An 18,659-nucleotide genomic window follows, 5' to 3' on the forward strand; every position below is an offset into this window, starting at 1 on the left:
CGCCACTACACTGGTATTTTCAACTGAGTTGCTACAAATTTACCCCAGTGTAACAGAGCAGGAGCTGGCCTATTTACTGCATGCAGTAGTTGTATTAGCTTTTAGAGGCAGGCTCCTGGTGAGCAGACAAATCACCACATACCTGCTAAACGAGTGACTCTGTAAAAATCAAGTAACATCAAAAGCGAGCATCTCAGTTTAAGTTTAACCTGCATTTTAACAAAGTCTCTTCTATTTTTTACCTAGAGATGAGCTTGAACCACAACATTTGGATGTCTGAATTTTGAATCCCTCAGAAATTTGGGGGCATTCAGATTCAGTGTTCTGGCTTGTGATTGTCTCTGTGTAGTTAACACTATTCCTGAGGCAGGGTATCAAAGTGTACTTTCTACATTAATTCTGATCATCTTCAGAGGCTTGCCTCTCCTGAATCCCTGTAAAACTCTCCAAACTAAATAATTCAGTGTAAAAAAGCCTTGGTCACCATTTGGTTTTGTCCTATTATTGTTTATAAAAACCCTGCAGCATATTCATGGGCAGAGGAAAGACAATGGTGGAATTCTTCTCAGTAGCCAGTGTGGTCAAGGTCTGCAAGTAGCGCAGCTGGAGGGCTGATGGAGCCTCGACCAGCACCATGGAGGCCTGCTTCAGTGCTTCGGAAGCATTCCTTTCTCCTTCTGCTGCTATGATCTAAAAACGTGATAGAAATGGACACGTTGGTGGCAATGAGGAAAAGCCACCCTCCAATTGAAGCAAAAAAACCAAAGTGGAGGTTTGTCCTTCAAAAGATGTAGAGGTTATAGATGTACAACGTTATGTGAATGAGAGAAATATTACTGTGGATCTCACCTGAGCTCTAGCGTCTCGTGTTGCTTCAGCTTCAGCAGCCATAGCTCTTTGCATCTCCATAGGGATCCTGACATCTTTGATTTCCACACGTGCTACTTGGATTCCCCATTTACCGGTGGCATTATCGAGGATAGACTTTTTTTAAAAAAAAAGGACAATTAATATCAAAACCTATACTATGTGACTTAAATGACAAATCACACTAACCAAAATGGCTCAGATATCGACTACACTCCGAATTCCAAAACAATTGCAAAAGAATAATTGAAATAAAAGAATAAATGGGAGGAAATTATGATCTGCATGGGGATATTTCAGGGGTACGTCAAGTGCCTAAAAAAGGTCAGATCAATTATTAGTTGCGAAATATTCTCTCGGATCTGTGACGTGTTGGAGGGGAGATGATGCACATGGGCAAGTCATTGTGCTATTTTTCTAGCATCAGTTCTGCCCGATGGGAACAGCTTTGAAAGAAGCCATTTACCTTTATCGTGGTCAGAATTAAAGACCTGTAGGCCCAAACCTACAGACACTGCCTTGAGTTAAATTCCTCATGTGAGGAAGTGCTTGCAGAACCAGGTGCAATAGTGGGAGCTGTTAATAAAGGACCAAGAGAACCTGGGAACATAGAAAAGTAAGTACCCCCATGTAAAAGAATAGCACTCAACCCTTCATCACAGATAAGCCACTCTGTTATCCGCTGGAGCCAGAGACCCTCAGAAGAGTGCAAGTGACATCCTGAAATTGTCCTGTACTATTTGCCATCAATACATAAAATCATTATGATGCATCACAATGCCTAGCACAATGGGATCCTGGTCCATGACTAGGGCTCCAGGGCGCTACCACAATCAAGACCATTGACTCTTCCTCATTACACATTGACACAACATCACGTCATATCACCTCTCTCATGCACACATTTTCTCCTGGCTGTTGGAAGGGGTGTGGAGGTGAGCTGTCTTTTTTTGGTCTCTCTCTCTCTTCCTGATATCTAAGAGGAAACAAGATCTTTTTTCTCAACTCTAGTCTCTCTTGGCTGCCAGAGTGACACTCCCTGGATTGGGGGGGGGGGTAAAGGGGGAGGGATTTAAACACTGGAACAGTTCAATCCAGTTCAGGTCAATTCAATACATTTTATTGACATGACATGAGAGATGGGCGGTGCCAAAGTTTAATCAAGCATCTGCTTAAGATAATACAAGATGGTTTTACAAAAGGTAGATTGTGCCAGACCAACCTGGTCTCCTTCTTTGAGACGGTAACTGTTTTTTTAGACAAAGGAAATGCAGTAGATCTAATCTACCTGGATTTCAGTAAGGTATTTGATACAGTTCCAATGGGAAATTATTAGTTAAATTACAGAAGATGGGGGTTAATTTGAGAATTGAAAGGTGAATAAGGAACTGGTTAAAGGGGAGACTACAACAGGTCATACTGAAAGGTAGACTCTTAGGCTGGAGGGAGGTTACTAGTGGAGTTCATCATCGATCAGTCTTGGGCCCAATCTTATTTGACATTTTTATTACTGAACTTGGCACAAAAAGTAGAAGTGTGCTAATAAAATTCTCAGATGACACAAAGTTGGGAGGTATTGCCAATACAGAGGAGGACCACATTATCAAATAATATGATCTGGACAACCTTGTAAACTGGAGTAATAGAAATGAGATTGCATTTAGGGACTAACAACAAGAATTTTTGCTATAAACTGGGTATGTATCAGTTGGAAGTGACAGAGGAGGCAAAAGACCTGGGTGTATTGGTTGAGCGTAGGATGACTATGAGTCACTAATATGATGTAGCTGTGAAAAAGGCTAATGCAGTCCTAGGATGCATCAGGTGAGGTATTTCCAGTAGCCACAGGGAAGTGTTAGTACCATTATACAAGGCACTGGTGAGACCTCATCTGGAATACTATGTGCAATTTTGGACTCCCATGTTTAAGAAGGATGAATTCAAACTGGAACAGGTGCAGAGAAGGGTTACTAGGATGATCCAAAGTATGGAAAACCTACCTTATGAGAGGAGACTCAAAGAGTTTGGCTTGTTTAGCCTAACTAAAAGAAGGCTGAGGGGAGATATGATTGCTCTCTATAAATACATCAGAGGGATAAATACCAGGAGGGAGGGGAGCTAGTTAAATTATGTGCCAATGTGGACACAAGAACAAATGGATATAAACTGGCCATCAACAAGTTTAGGCTTGAAATTAGACAAAGGTTTCTAACCATCAGAGGAGTAAAAGTTCTGGAACAGTCTTCCAAGGGGAGCAGTGGGGGCAAAAAAACTAACTGGCTTGAAGACTGATCTTGACAAGTTTATGGAGGGGATGGTATGATGAGAATGGTAAGTAGCCAATCTGTGACTGCCAGCAGCAAATATCTCCAACGGCTGGTGATAGGACACTTGATGGGGAGGGCTCTGAGTTACGACAGAGAATTTTTTCCCAGGTGTCTAGCTGGTGGTCTTGCGCACATGCTCAGGGTCTAACTGAACACCATATTTGGGGTCAGGAAGGAATTTTTCCCCTGGGTCAGATTGGCAGAAACCCTAGGGTATTTTTGCCTTGCTCTGCAGCATTGAGCATGGGTCACTTGCAGGTTTAAACTAGTGTAAATGGTAGATTCTATGTAACTTCAAGTATTTAAATCATGATTTGAAGACTTCAGTAACTCAGCCAGAGGTTAGGGGTCTATTATAGGAGTGGGTGGGTGAGGGTGAGGTCCTGTGGCATAGGCAGCATGTGACTCTTGCATTTGGGGAGGTGGGGTGGGAGTGCCGGAAGCTCCCCAGAAGCTCCTGGACTGTGGCTCTACCCCCTGCTCCACCCCGAGGCCCGCACCCACTCCTCCTCTTCCTGCCCACCCTCCGCCGCTTCCCACCCCTGCTCCGCCTCTTCTCCTGAGGCCCCTCCACCCATTCCTCTCCCCCCTCTCCCTCAATACCCACTCCACCCACCGCTCTGGGGTTTCGGGCTCTGGGGTGGGGCCACGGATGAGGGAAGTGCAGGAGAGGGCTCAGGGCTGGGATAGGGGGTTGGGGTGCAGGAGGGGGCTCGGGGTGCGGGCTGTGTGAGGGAGTTTGGGTGCGGGAGGGGGATCAGGGCTGGGGCAGGGGGTTGGGATGCAGGATGAGGTGAGGAGTGTGGGCTCCAGCCGGGCGGCACTTACCTCGTGTGGCTCCCGGAAGCGGATGGCATGTCCGGCTGCTAGGCTCAGGGGTGGACAGATGACCCTGTGTGCTGCCCCTGCCTGCAGGCACTGCCCCCGCAGCTCCCATTGGCCGTGGTTCCTGGCCAATGGGAGCTGTGGAGTCGGCGTTCAGGGCAGGGGCAGCATGTGGCGACCCCGTGGGCACCCCTGCGCTTAGGAGGTGGACATGCTGGCCACTTCCAGGAGCCACGCAGAGCCAGGACAGGTAAGGAGCCTGCCTTAGCCCCGCTGTGCTGCTGACTGGACTTTTAGCAGCCTATTAAAATCTCCCGGATTGGTTTCAAATTCACAGGGAGATTGATGCCCATTCCAGTAGAATCCTAGCCAAACTGGAGCCCTCACCCCCTCCCACACCCCAACCCTCTGCCCCAGCCCATAGCCCTCTCCCACACTTGAATCCCTTGGCACCATCCCCCAGCCCAGAGCTCGCACCCCCTCCCACACCCCAACCCCCAGCCCCAGCCGTGAGCCCCCTCCCACACCCTAACTCCCTACCCTAGCCCGGAGCCCCCTCCCAACCCCGAACCCCTCATTTCTGGCCCCACCCCAGAGCCCGCACCCCCAGCTGGAGCCATCACCTTCTCCTGCACCCCAATCCCCTGCCCCATCTCAGTGAAAGTGAGTGAGGGTGGGGGAGAGCAAGCGACAGAGGGAGGGCGATGGCGTGAGTGGGGGGCGGGGCCTCAGAGAAGGGGCGGGGCAGGGGTGTGGCCTTGGGGCAGGGGGGCAAGGGTGTTCACATTTGTGCAATTAGAAAGTTGGCAGCCCTAGCCCCCTCCTCCGTGGCCCCCCGCTCCTCTCCATCTTCTTCGCTGAGTCTCCCCCCACCCTCTCCTCTCCACCCCCTCTTCCGAGGCCCCCATACCTGCCTCTCACTCCTCTCCACCCCCTCCCTACTCACTTCTTTCTGGCCCTTCCTGCCTTAAGGGCAAGTGATGGGGAGAGAGGGGGCAGAGAGGAGCAACTGATGGGCAGGCAAGGGGGGGGCCTCAGGAGAAGAGGCAGAGTGGGGGCAGGAAGAGGCAGAATGAGGGTAGGGCCTCCGGAGGAAGAGGCCAAGTGAGGGTGGGGCCTCAGGGCAGAGCACAAATGGGGCCACAGTTTGGGCACTGTTGGTCCCGCCACTTCTTGGGAGCTTCCAGGGGTGGCGGCAGGCCTCCAAAGAGAGGTGCACTGCATCTGGCATTTCTTGCCTGGTTTGGGGAGGCTTAGTCTCCCCAAGCCTCTTATACCCACGACCCATGTTCTGTGGCTTGCAATGTGCAGGAGGTCAGTTTAGCTGGCCATGATGGTCCCTTCTGACCTTAAAGTCATGAGTCTATGAGTCTAAGATAGAGCATCCCAGTAACTATGGATTTCTCCACCATCCCACATTATTGCTCATTTCTAAAGAAGTGGCAGGGAGCCCCATATCAAGACTCTTTACTGTCTCATTCACTTCTCAAAAAGTTAAGTTCCAAGAGCCTTGTTTGCTTTTTAACAAGAGATTACTAGTTTTATCAGCTGAGGAACTATCTTTACAATATTTCTTCCATATTTTGCAGTAGGTGGGGTATGAAACTGAAAGGAGATAATGAAAGATTTTACAATCATGTTTTTTTTTTAAAAAGGCCACTCGTTTCTAAGATTATATTCCATAAAATGAGATGCTGTGCCCATCAATAGAACATTAGATGTGGATTTACCTGGATATTGTGGGCAATCTCTTCTCGACCAGACAGGATCTGGGACAAGCTTTGGGTGCCTAGAACATTTCTCAAAGTGGTCTGTGCCAGCAGGTTGGTGGCTAAATGGACATCTGTGACATTAGCCACTGAACAGACAGCACTGTGGATTTTATAGTAGACCACTCCATCAACTTGGGTAGTTACAGAATCTTTTGTAAGAATCTACGAAAAACAAACATACAGAGATTAGATAATCATCCAGGACACACAAATCCCAATGTTATGGAGATGTTTGTTTCCTGTAGTGAGACAAGAAGCCACTATAATTCGAAGAAATCAAGGTAAATTGATTTCAATGGCAACACCCTGGATTTACAACCTCTAAACCAAAGCAACATTTGTGTAAAGTATTTAAATGACTCGACCAGTAATATGTTAACCATTTGTGATGATTCTGAGTGCATTTGCCTTGGAATAATCATAGGCAGGTTCATGGAATTTAAAAATCATAGGCACAAGTACAGGGAAAAAATGCAACAACTGGATGACATGTTCTTAAATGGTCTGTGGGGTCCCTTTACGTAGCATGCCAGGCCACATTCACCAACGCTGGTGAAGGGAGCCGTAAATCCCCTGTGCCCCAGTGAATAATTCATCTTGCTGGAGCACAGGTGATGTTTCCACCGCTGCCTTACCACCAGAATAGGTGGGAGGCAACTTTAGTTTGCAGCCAAGGGCTCCATAGAAGCCCTGCCAGAAGAGATTGCAGTGAGGATATATTGCGTAAGAATGTTCCCAGGCTATTATGGCCACCTTCCTTCCTGTACAGACCTACCCATGTTCAGAGCTGGCTCTCTTCATCCCTCCTGCATGTCATCTCCCCGCTCCCCTTTTCACTACATCAGCTTCCCCTCCACCCCAGCTGACTTTCCATCTATGGAGTCTTTCTAACAGGGTGTTATGCTGGGGGTTGGGATAAACTTCACTGAAGCTGGTGGGCATGACAGTCACTCTTCATACAGGATAAAAGTAAGAAGCAGTTAAGCTCCTTTATGGAATCCAGAGCTGAAACAATAGGGAGCCACCACCCACAAATATAGGCCACATGCAAGGCTGGAATAGGAGTTGAGCCATGCACTCTGAGAGGTTTTCCTTGGGGTCTGAATGAAATGCAGTTTGTGTATGAGAGAGAGAGGAGGATCAGTACCATAGAAGCACACAAAGAAGGCAGCAAGGAAGCCCCAGATGCATTGGTGTCCCTAGCTTCTGTTTGCCAGAAGCTGGGAATGGGTGACAGGGGATGGTTCACTTGATGATTACCTGCTCTGTTCATTCCCTCTGAAGCACCTGGCATTGGCCACTGTCGGAAGACTGGAGACTGGGCTAGCTGGACTTTTGGTCTGACCCAGTATGGCTGTTCTTATGTTCAGCCAGAGGAGCACTTGTAGTATGACCCTCAGAAATGGCTAAGAGTTGGAGCTTTTGCACAGAGTGCTGTTGGAAATAGGTGGGAAACTATGAGCAAAGAAACGGTCTCCTGCTGTTTGATTCCTACTGTATTTAGGGAAACAGGACTTGGTACATTTTTTGTAAATAAACAGGATTGCATCGAAGAAATATCTGCCTCGATCATCATTTTTTCCTCCTAATGGAAACAACCCACAAGACCATGAATACTGACCGCTTGGGTCAAAGGGGGTAACAGAGTTTAGACTCAGTGAATTTGACACTACATAAAATAAGACCCATGAGCTCTTAAAACCTAGGAGGTTCCTTAAGCATATTTACTCCAGGCCACAGGCATTTAAATTTTGGATGGAATATTTACGAACAATCTCTAGCAGCACACTATATCATAAAGATTTCTCAGATCTGTAACACGGAAACGTTGTGGCTCTATCACTACTGATTCTTGTTTCTCCTTTCTTCAGAAAAGCACAATAAAATGGCAACTCTTCAAGTAGAAGCACAGTACTGTAGCTACATGTAAATAAACCTTTTTTTGGAGAGGGGGAGATTTCCCATTGACTATTTTTAAAAATGAACTTCTTTGGCTAACATTTTCAACCCTAGGTGCCTAAAGAGAAGGCCCTAAATCCCTATTAAAGCCAGATTTTCAGAGATGACGAGTGCCTGCAGCTTCCTTTGACTTCAAGGTGATTTGTTAAGGTACCTAAGTACGTATTAAATTACATATCCGTAGGCACCAAATGTGACAAATTTGGTCTTTGCTCATTGTTTTGTCTGGAACAACATTAACTTTCTAAGGGCTGGTCTACACCCAGCCGCTAGTTTGGCGGCTGGGGATCGAAGTTCTGGGTTCGACTTATCGCGTCTGGTCTGGACGCGATAAGTCGAACCAGGAAGTGCTCGCCGTCGACTGCGGTACTCCAGCTCGGCGAGAGGAGTACCGCGGAGTCAACGGGGAGCCTGCCTGCCACGTGTACCGCGTCTGAACCGCGGTAAGTTCGAACTAAGGTATGTCGACTTCAGCTACGTTATTCACGTAGCTGAAGTTGCGTACCTTAGTTCGACTTTGGGGGTTAGTGTAGACCAGGCCTAAGTGACTTCAGTGAAGGCTTTCGTAATGATGATAAGTTTTGAATCTAATCAGTTAGTTACCAGATCTTCTACTTACTAGGAAAAATAGTTAATGGGGATCCCACTCTAGTTTATTGCTTGATTTCCATGGATTTCCCTCTCTCTCATCTTTGGACCTCCCCACATCTCCAGCTCTAATCTCACTTTCCTCTTTTTCTAATCCAGAATGCTGAAAGTCAATAAGAAAAGCCTGCTTGACTTGCCGGGAGTGACAAGATTGTAACCTGAGCTGGTAGGGTTGTAGGCTTGATTAGGTTCCAGTGTTATTCTGGTGCTAGCATTTGGAAGTAAACAAGTACAGCAAATGAAGTTAAGTCTGTACCGCTGCCAAAGACTGTGAGACAATAAAACTGCTTTCTTAGTTTGACATGTTAAAAACTAAAACTGCTTTAGGTTTGATTTTGAGTTTAAATGACTATTGAGTGGTTGTTACCTCTTGTAGAGGAATGTTACTGGTAACAGTTCTAAGATCAACCCTGGCAAAAACATCCGTACATGGAAGGACTATGATCAAACCTGCAAAAAAGAAGAAAAGGCCAAAGCTGAAACACTTTTATCTGAAGGCTAAGCTCTGATCGCATATGAAGCAAACCTCTGAAAATAACTCTTTCTATTGTGTAATGAGAATGGTCCTCAGAGCTATACTGATATTTCATTACCACAGCGTTTCTTTTTCTGTATGGTTGAGTAGATAGTGCACTAGACTGGGAGTCAGAAGAACTCCGTTTTGTTCTCAGCTCCGCCATGTGACCTTGGGCAAGTTACTTCCTTTTTCTGTGCCTCTGTTTCCCCTCTCAAACTTTTGTCTATTTAGATTGTTAGCTCTTCAGGATGGTGGCTCAGGGGAAACTAGCCACTTAGTGTGGCTCCTCCTTCAACCCCCTGGCCCTGCCCACTTTTTGGGCCATATGGTTGTTTTGCAGAGGAAGCGAGATGGTTATGTGATAAGGGGGTTCTTCCTCCATTCCTACTCCACGTTTGCACCATCTCACTGTACCTTTTCCAATGGATTGTTTTTCATCCGCACGGTGCAAAGGTACTTGTTATAATAATGTAGAGAACAGTCTTCTTCTTAGTGATCGTTTCCAATGACAATAGCACCTGAAGGCCCCAACTATGATACCAAGTGTTGTGCTAGGCGCTGTACACATACTTAATAAGAGACTGCTCCTGCCCCAAAGAGCTTACAACTTTAAATAGACAAGACTGATAAAGGGTGAGATAAGGGAAGTATTATTATCCACATTTTACAGATGGCAAACTGAAGTCCAGGGTGATTGAGTGACATGCCAAAGGTCACACAGGAAGTCTGTGGCAGAATGGGGAATGGACTTCAGATCTCCTAAGTCTCTGTCCAGTGTGTTAAGCACAAGATCATCCTTCCCCTTCATGTGATCTTTAGTCTATTATAAAGCCAGGTTTAGATCTCAGGATCTGCTGGCTACCTCTCTAAACAGCAATATAGAGAAAACAAGCAGCAGATGGACAGGCTCATGGACAAAGAATTACTTTGGCCTTTTTACTGTGCCCTGGACAGATTCCTTGCATCACCCATTCTCTGAACAAGGACTTGAGAGAACCTCAGATGCAGAACATCTGGTTACAGTGAAAACATAATAAAACCTCATTTACTCACCTGGGCCCTTTGCTTTTTTAGACACTATACGTCCCAGCCGAAATACAACAGCACGCTCATATTCTTTGACAATCTAGGACAATATTTTTAAATAATAAATAATAAATAAATAATAAACTAACACCACCCTTCCCTCTTGCCTGACCTTCTATCCTTCAGACCACATGGAAATGACAAAATAATTATAGCAAAAGATGTGTAGGTAATTACACATTTTTGATCTTGGTCTCCCTCTAGCCCCTTGCTGTGGAATATCAAGCCCCAATCCTGCAAATACTTATGCATGTGATCACAGGCACCTGCTTCTTCCTTTCCCTGGGAGTGCTCAACCCCCACTCAGCCCCAGGCCCCACCCCCACTCCACACCTTCCTGCCTCCCCCCCCGCCCCCCCCCTTCCCGCCCCCCCCCCGCCCTGCCCCTCCTCTTCCCGGCCCCCCTCTGCTCCCACCCCGCCTCTTTCCACCCAGTTCCGCCCCTCCCCCAAGCGCGCCCCGTTCCCGCTCCTTCTCCTCCTCCCTCCCAGCACCTCCTGCACACCGCGGGACAGCTGGTCGTGGTGGGCGGGAGGCACTGGGAGGGAAGGGAAGGAGCCGATTGGAGAGGGCGTGGGGGAGGGAGCTTGGCTGCCAGTGGGTGCTAAGCACCTACTATTTTTTTCCATGGGTGGTCCAAGATGTGGACCTGCATTTGTATTTCTTCAAATATTGATCAGTTTTTCTAGGTCTCTCATCCCCAGCACCTCAGAAACATTCATTTATTTATTCTCACACTATCCCAGTGAAGTAGGGAAGTAGTATCCCTGTGTGAGAGCTGAAGGCACAGACAATTTAAATGACTTGTCTGAGGTTATACAGGAAGCCTGGGGATGAACATGGACCAGAACACAGAACCCTTGCATCCCAGTCTTGAACCTTAACTACAAAAATTATCCTTTGTCCCATAACATGGGGTACAAATGGCTTTTGTCCTGGTGAAATACATAGTAGTAATAGACCATTCTCTCAGTGCTCCAATTCCCATCAGCTTACCTTCAAGCACATCCAGATGGAGAAAGGAAAGGTAATAAGCACGAACAGGAATGAAAGAGAAACCAGGATCCAGCCACAGGCCCCAATTCCTTCCTTCTTATCTGCTACAGAATAAAAAGACGGGAACCGTTGTCAGTTGCCTGGTCAATCTGCTGAGTTTATAGTAAAACATCTGGCACAACAAAGAAGCTCTACATGAGGAAAATGACAGGGCCTTCCAGGACAGTTTAGGTTTGAAACTCCTGGTGTAGAGAGCTGGCCCGTTCACCTAATGCCAGAAAAGCTTTAAACCAGTGATTGTCAAAATGTGCAGATGTGTGACTAGCCCTCTGGGCAGTTCTTTTCACTCTCTGGTCCTGCTGCCTTTCCTCAGCACTGTATTATTATTAATTAATTGTGTCGGGAAAGAGCCTGGAGACCCCAGGTGCCAGGTTTTGTTGTTTTTTTTTAGCAGGGGAGGGGGCACTTAGGAGCAGAGCTGCAATGAGGCAAGGAAAAGCCAGAGATTTTTCCACAGGAAGGGTGTGACAAATCCAGCCCAGCCAAGCCCCACACAAGAGGAGCAGCTGGGGCATAAGCAATAGGAACCAGGACAGGAGAGGTGGAGGGAGCCATCCCAGGGGAAGACCAGCTGCAGGAATCAATTTTTCAATGGAAAGTGTGACTGTAATTGATTTTTGTGGGCATGCTACGGAGAAACTGAATGTTGCTGCCTCCTCCGCCTCTTCGCTCCATGCCTCTCCACTACTTGGAGAGGAAGACAGCTAGGGGCTCAGAGCAGGCTACAAGGGAGGCATAGCTCAGTGGTTTGAGCATTGGCCTGCTAAACCCAGGGTTGTGAGTTCAATCCTTGGGGCCATTTAGGGAACTGGGGTAAAAATCTGTCTGGGGATTGGTCCTGCTTTGAGCAGGGGGTTGGACTAGATGACCTCCTGAGGTTCCTTCCAACCCTGATATTCTATGATTCTATGTTCACAGGCTCTGAGTGTAGAGGCTGTTCCAGACAACCTGCTCCCGCACTGGGCTGAACACAACCTGTGGTGGGGGCTGCTCTTCCCTGTATGAGGACTCCTATACCAGAACTAAGGTCTTTTCCCTGCTCACTTGCTCTGCTTGGGATTCAAACTTTGCCCTGTGTAGAAACCTTCTCCTTGTATAACTTCTAAAATCTTTTCCCCCCACCACAATCCCTGAGGAGAGAATGCTGAGCTCTGCAGTTCTCTGCTCCACATTTCTGAGGTCCTTGAAACAGATTTAATCAATCACAGGTTGAGAGGTTTGGGCCCAAGAGGACCAAGTTTCAGGCCTTCTTTGGAACATCCTGCCTTTTCTGTTCAAGCTTTTTGCATGAGAACTGTGTGTGCATCTTACACTAATACTCTACATTTGGGAGAGTTTGACTCCAGGCTTTTGTTCTGACCCATTGTAACAGAAAAGACACAAATCTAGGGGTTAGGTGCAGGCCAGTTGCCAGAAAAATATCATTTGGGCTTGCCACTGCTGGAACCAATGATTTGAGCAGTTCTCTTGAGTAAATTACCATGAAAAGCTCAGGTACATATAGCTGAGGTCAGACTAGGACCCTCAGGGATTAGTGTTAAAAATTTAAAAACATTGTCTATGCTGCTTCTCCACCATACATCCTGCCCTATTCAGATTCAATTGCCATCACTGGAGTGTCAGGCTATAGCTGGTACATTAAGTAATAGGCAAGAGGATAAATGTTTCTTCCATCAGCTGAATGTCCTACTCATTCTTATGATCAAATGCAATGTGAACATATAATGGGAGATGTTTGTATCAACATTGGTTCACTGTCAGCTTCAAGTGTGAAAGATTGCTCAAGAAGCAGGGCCATGTTTTAATCACAGAAGAATTTTACAGATGCTGAAAAAAGGCATATTGTACCTCTTGGCCTTCGTCATCCTCCCCACCTCCAACCGTGCCATCATCCCCTCTCCCCCTGCCCCTTTTACACCCAGCTAGGCTGTAGGTTTCAACAGAGCTTTTCTTTGCAGCTCAAAAGTTACTCTGATTTAAAATATCATACTTGTATCCCTGTTCACCATGCTGCCACTGTTGTCATTCACATCCTTCCTAAAGACTCTGGGCTAGATCTTCCAAGGGACTTACTTAGGTGCCTATGGCCAACATTTACATGTCACTGAGATCCTCAAAGCTCTCACTCAACTGAGCCCTAAATTCCCAAGTTCCCACTGGTAACGTCTCCTAGGTGGCTACGTTTCTGCTGATGGGCGCATGCACAGCCTTCTCTGTCCTGACACCCCCAAGGTGCTCAGTGCCCTAATACGATTCATAAACTAGATGTTCCCTCACCCTATCGTGCCAGGGCCTGATCTGGTAGGCGTTCTTGGAGCACGCCTAACTCGCACAAAAGTCAGGTGTGGTGATGGCTGTTAGACCGCTCACCTGGGCTGATTACTGCAGAGGCAGGATTTGAATACAGTGCTTCCACCTCTCACACGGGTGCCCTAACCACTAGGGTATTAGCTACTCTGATGTGGGTTTCCCTCGGTCTCTCCTGTTGAAGCTGTTTCACTTTGGGTAAATAGCTAAATATTCATTAGGCTAGAAAAAGAATCATTTGACAGCCCAGTGGTTAGGGCATTCACCTAGGACATGGGAGACCCAGATTCCACTCCCTGCAGCTGAGCAGGAATCTGAAAGCAGGTCTCCCACATCCCAGGAGACAGTCCTAACCCCGGAGCTATTTGCTATCATGGGGGATGGAAAGAAGGCGCTCTCACTGTGTGTTTTTCTTGCTACAAAGGATTGACCTGAGCCTAACTCCAGGACTGTCCCTTTGATGCCCAGGGCTTAGGCCGCACCCCTCTCCTGAGCATTTCCTACTGGCTAGCTTCAGGCGCTCCCCATTCAGCTTGTATGAATTCCATTCTTAGGTGTCAGACGTTTTCCATGCATTGAATAGGGAGCCTAACTCGGGGCTGAGGATTCCACTGGATGGCAGGATGCCTGAATGTTAGGCATTGCATGTCAGCGTGGCCATGCCTATGTTCCTTTGTGGATCTAGCTTTCCCTACTCGATGCCCTCCCAAAGTGAGGTAATAGAAACAAATAAAATAAAAAATCTTCCAAGTTATTTCCTCCTCTGAGTTTCCCAGTGCCTCAAGTCTCTTCTGTGTCTGTCTTTTGAAGGGCCAGGCCTCTGGCGCCACAACTGTTTTTATTTTGGGATCTTGTACAGAGCTGAGCACTATTGGTGCTTTGACCATCACTTTGTGAGAGACAGAACTAAGTGAATATAAGGCCACATGTTTTGGAGAGAAAGAAAGATGTTCCCTTATGGAAAAGTCCTATAGGATTTAGTAGAAAATACTACCCTTTATATAGGTTTATGGATCCCTATAGACTATCATAGAGAATTATATCCCTATCCTAGAATTCTATAAGATGGTCTAAAACCCTATAGAACGTTTATAATTCTTTATTAAAATCTATAGGACTTTTTCATAAGGATTATGTTGCTCTTGATTGCTAAAGCCAAAATGCTAGCAGCATAGATTGTCTATCTAACCTATAATTATCACACAAAATTAGTAACCATTTAAAAAAAAACCAGGGGGATGTTGGATGGCTCCAGGGATACGTAATGGAATATGGAGTCTTTTACCTGTAGGAGCTCCGACACCCTGGCAATGGGTGCAGTGAAAAAACTAGAATGAATGGAACTGGTAAATAGTTCCAGTCCATATTGGACCACTGACTGAAAGCTGTTACCTGTTCAGTTGCTTGGTGACTTAGGTGAAATGAGTTGGTTGTCTCAGTCCAATTCTCAGGAGCCTTCATTACAAAACCACCTGCGTAATTGGCACCATTTGGTACCATCACGGCTAGTCTTAGCAGAGAGAGGCTAAGGATTGTATGGGTATGGACTCTGAATTAGCCTATCCCCTATAGGTGTCAGTCCCCAGATAAGAGTTGAGACATACTGGCAGGACAGTGGGGAAGCTGGCACAAGTGCTGTCCATGAAGATGGAGGAATCCAGGGCCAGCAATCTGAGGCCTTTGACCCACACTTAACTTCTCTCTCTCTCTCTCTCTCTCACACACACACACGTTTGTTGGGGTTATTTTGCAGTAAGAATGGAAGGAATACTTACCAACTAGAGTCTCCTTACTCTCTTTCCCAAGGGAGCCTTTCCCGGAATCCATCTCATTATAGAGAAATCCTTATCACCTCACAAGCCGTAATGAAGACACCCCCTCAAATGGCACACAGCTTGTTAAAGTGTCTGAGAAGAAAAGCAGAGTGACAGAAGAACAAGCTCTCACCTGCGAGCCAGTCCTCAAGGGTTTAGTTACCCAGGTGAGGGAAGAATGTTTACAAAAACAAAGTCTGATGGGTCATGTTCTTCTCTGGAGTAACTCCACTGGTTTCAATGACTTTACTCCAGGGCTGAATTTGGCCCAGCACTTCTAGTTCCTGCAGAATCATCTCTGGGCATGATTTCTACACACGTCAGCAATGAATGGCACCATTTTCAAAGCCACAGCAAAAAAGGAAAAGAAGTCAAAGCTGGATTGTAAACTCTCCAGGGCAGGGATTGTTTCTTGAGCTGCGCCTTTACTGTATCCAGTGTAATGGGGCCACAATTTTGTTTAGGGTCCCTAGGTACTAATGCAATACATATAATAATGTAAGGACGCCAGTGAGATTTCAAGGAGCATAGTGAATCCTCCTTCTCCTCGTTAGCTTATGAAAGACACCTTAAAATTATTAATTATTAATAAACATTTATACTACAGTAGGACCTAGAGGCCAACCAAGTTGAAGCTCTATTGTGCGAGACACTGTAAAAATATATGGAAACTTTTTCAGCCTTTAACTCCTTACATTGCCCAGGAATTATACGGGTCAATGGACATTTGCTAGACTTCCTAAAACTCGTTGCTTTAGTACTGCATCAAATTGGCTGTAATTAGAGTGTGAAAATAAAGACAAAACCATTTACAAAGAGTGTGGGCGGAGGGAAGGTGTCAGCACCTTCTAAGGACATAGGACAAAATGTCATAGTATGTTAATTCAATGAGCCATTTTCTCTCTTTCTCTCACTTAGTTGCATTAATTATATTTTTATGACTTATCTTCTCCATCACACTTTAATTCTCCCTCTATATCCATTGCTTCCCTATTGCTGCCAATACATTTAATTACATTTTGCCTAATACCTGTTACATGTCCTCCCCGTGGATGGGCACCAGGCTGCTATATTGGACCCAACCTTTGGATCTCATGGCCTTCCACACCCACTGGGTTTGAGCAGCATCCAGGCACCATCTCTGGATCTGGGCTCTCAGGCACACTTCAGAGGGGCAGACTCCCTGTTGGGTGCCCCTTCCTTTGGGAATGGAATCCCACAGGCCAGCTGCCCTAGCCCCCAAACCAATACTAACCCTCCAAGTCTCCCCAGCAGTTTATACAGGCATCCCTCAGAACCCCACCTCATGGGAACTGTAGGGTTTAGTTTAACTCTTTGGGGACATGTGACAGATAAAGCAAGGAACACACAGGCTTTGCAAAGGAACTTCTTAAACACACCCCTTTACCTAGATCGTGAGCCCCATGGGGCAGGGCCTGTCTTGTGCTTCTGTGTTTGTACAGTGCCTAGCACAATAGGGCCCTGACCCATGACTGGGATTCCTAGGTGCTATGGTAACACAAATAATAATGCTCTTAGCACAAGAGATATCAAAAACAACAAACACCTATACCCTGTTCCTCTGCCCTGAGTCTATGCTCACCCCCTTCTGTGTGTGCTTCGGCCCAGTCTCTGTGAGAGGCAGGTAGGTCCCTCTTCCTCCAGCAGTCCTTCTACTTGCTGGCCATTGCTCGGCTGGTGTATGTGGTTGTGAGAGAAAGAGAGTGTCTGGGGCAGAGCCTGCCCTTAAATAAAGTTTCATCCCCCTTCTGTCAGATGAGTCACTCATCATCTTCAAAGCCCTAGTCAGGGGTGTGTCACAGCCCTGGCAAAATGCCCCTGCTGGATGCTCACCAGTCTGTGGGTTTGGACCCACAAACTGGAGCACCATGTCAGTTAAGCTCCCTTTGATTCCCCAAATAGGCCCCAGTCACAGTCTTTGATATCCTGATATCTGACTTGTGTCCATTTATCCTCTTGCGTATCCTCACTATGCAAGAGGATAAATGGACACAAGTCAGATATCAGGAATGGCAATATACAAAAACCTGTAGGAGAACACTTCAACCTCCCTAGTCACACAATAGCAGATGTAAAGGTAGCCATCTTACAGGAAAAAAACTTCAGGACCAGACTCCAAAGAGAAACTGCTGAGCTCCAGTTCATTTGCAAATTTGACACCATCAGATCAGGATTAAACAAAGACTGTGACTGGCTATCCAACTACAGAAGCAGTTTCTCCTCCCTTGGTGTTCACACCTCAACTGCTAGCAGAGCACCTCACCCTCCCTGATTGAACTAACCTCGTTATCTCCATACTGATTTATACCTGCCTCTGGAAATTTCCATTTCTTGCGTCTGATGAAGTGGGCATTCACCCACGAAAGCTTATGCTCCAATACTTCTGTTAGTCTTAAAGGTGCCACAGGACCCTCTGTTGCTTTTTACTAATTTAGGTTGGCATACAGCCACCCACAGTAATTACTGCAGTGGTTTATGTCCACACTACGCGCCCTGTTGGTGGTGCATGTCCTCATCAGGAGTGTTTCCACCAACTTAATAGTGTGGGGCAGTGTGGGGCACTGATAACTAGAGCACCCATCCTCCTGTGTGGGGCTCACAGCTGGAGCCCCCCCACCCCATGCGATGCTCATAGCTGGAGTCCACCCGCCCCAGGGCTGACAGTGTGATTCTCACTGTGAGCCCCGTGCAGGACTGACAGCCAGGCGTCAGCCCCAGGGCAGGGGGAGCTCCAGCTATGAGCCTGGTGCGGGGCTGACAGCCAACAGACAATGTAAGTAATGCAATGTCTACACAGACATTGTGTCACCAGGGCTGTTCCTACCCATACGCAAAGTATGCAGCTGCGTAGGGCACCAGGAAATTTGGGGCACCAAATTTCCTGGTGTGATATGCAGCTGCATGCTGCTCCAGCCCCTGCTCTGCCTCTTCCCCATGGCCCCTGCCCCTGCTCCGCCCCAGCCCCGCCTCTGCTCCGCCCCAGCCCCGCTCCCACTCCCCTGAGGACTGCAGCAGGGGTCAGGCCTGCACTCACCAGCGGCGCTAAATGGAGCGACCCAGCCCCAGCCCGCTCCGCTCCCCTGGCTCCCAGCTGCGCTGCCGGTGAGTGCTGGGGGGCAGTTCCTCCCTGCCCCCAAACCTCAAGGCTGGGAGCCAGGGTCCAGGGAAGCAGAGCGGAGCAGGCTGGGGCTGGGTCACTCCACTTCCCGCCACCCCATGAGTCCGGGTTCAGGGCTGCCCTGCAATCACCGGGCAGCAGGAAGTGGAGCAACCCGGCCCCAACTCGCTCCGCTCTGCCAGCTTGTGCTGGAGGGCGGTTTCCTCCCTGGCCTGCTCCTGCCCCACTGCGGAGGCCTGGAACCAGCCCCTCCTCCCCCCCAGCCCACAGAGGCCTCCCCCCTCCGCGGGGGGGGCGCTCCATAGGGCACCAAAATGGCTAGGGACGGCCCTGTGCATCACC

The 18,659-nt window shown here is 47.5% G+C and overlaps 1 protein-coding gene across 1 annotated transcript; it reads right to left on the reverse strand.

The window, feature by feature from the left end:
- Nucleotides 1-501: 501 nt before the first annotated feature.
- On the reverse strand, nt 502-15,191 carry LOC112119338 (stomatin-like protein 3). The gene is made up of 7 exons (XM_024217960.1): nt 15,140-15,191; nt 10,998-11,101; nt 9,969-10,041; nt 8,766-8,848; nt 5,750-5,953; nt 850-984; nt 502-690 (listed from the first exon to the last, which is right to left on the reverse strand). Exons 1-7 carry the CDS (start codon nt 15,189-15,191, stop codon nt 502-504), a joined length of 840 nt encoding a protein of 279 aa, XP_024073728.1.
- Between the last annotated feature and the right edge of the window lie 3,468 nt (nt 15,192-18,659).

This window comes from Terrapene carolina, unplaced genomic scaffold (genome assembly GCF_002925995.2).
Source record: "Terrapene carolina triunguis isolate 2854851 unplaced genomic scaffold, T_m_triunguis-2.0 Scaffold139, whole genome shotgun sequence".
NCBI lineage: Eukaryota > Metazoa > Chordata > Testudines > Emydidae > Terrapene > Terrapene triunguis.

Bases quoted from the DNA above. Each gene is read 5' to 3' on its own strand.
- LOC112119338 (XM_024217960.1), bottom strand. From the start codon at position 15,191: ATGGATTCCGGGAAAGGCTCCCTTGGGAAAGAGAGTAAGGAGACTCTA. The intron at 8,849-9,968 runs GTGAGTAAATGA...TCTTTTTTGCAG, and splicing joins TAAAAAAGCAAAGGGCCCAG to GTTTGATCATAGTCCTTCCA. The intron at 5,954-8,765 runs GTAACAACCACT...TGTTTTTCGTAG, and splicing joins GTAACATTCCTCTACAAGAG to ATTCTTACAAAAGATTCTGT.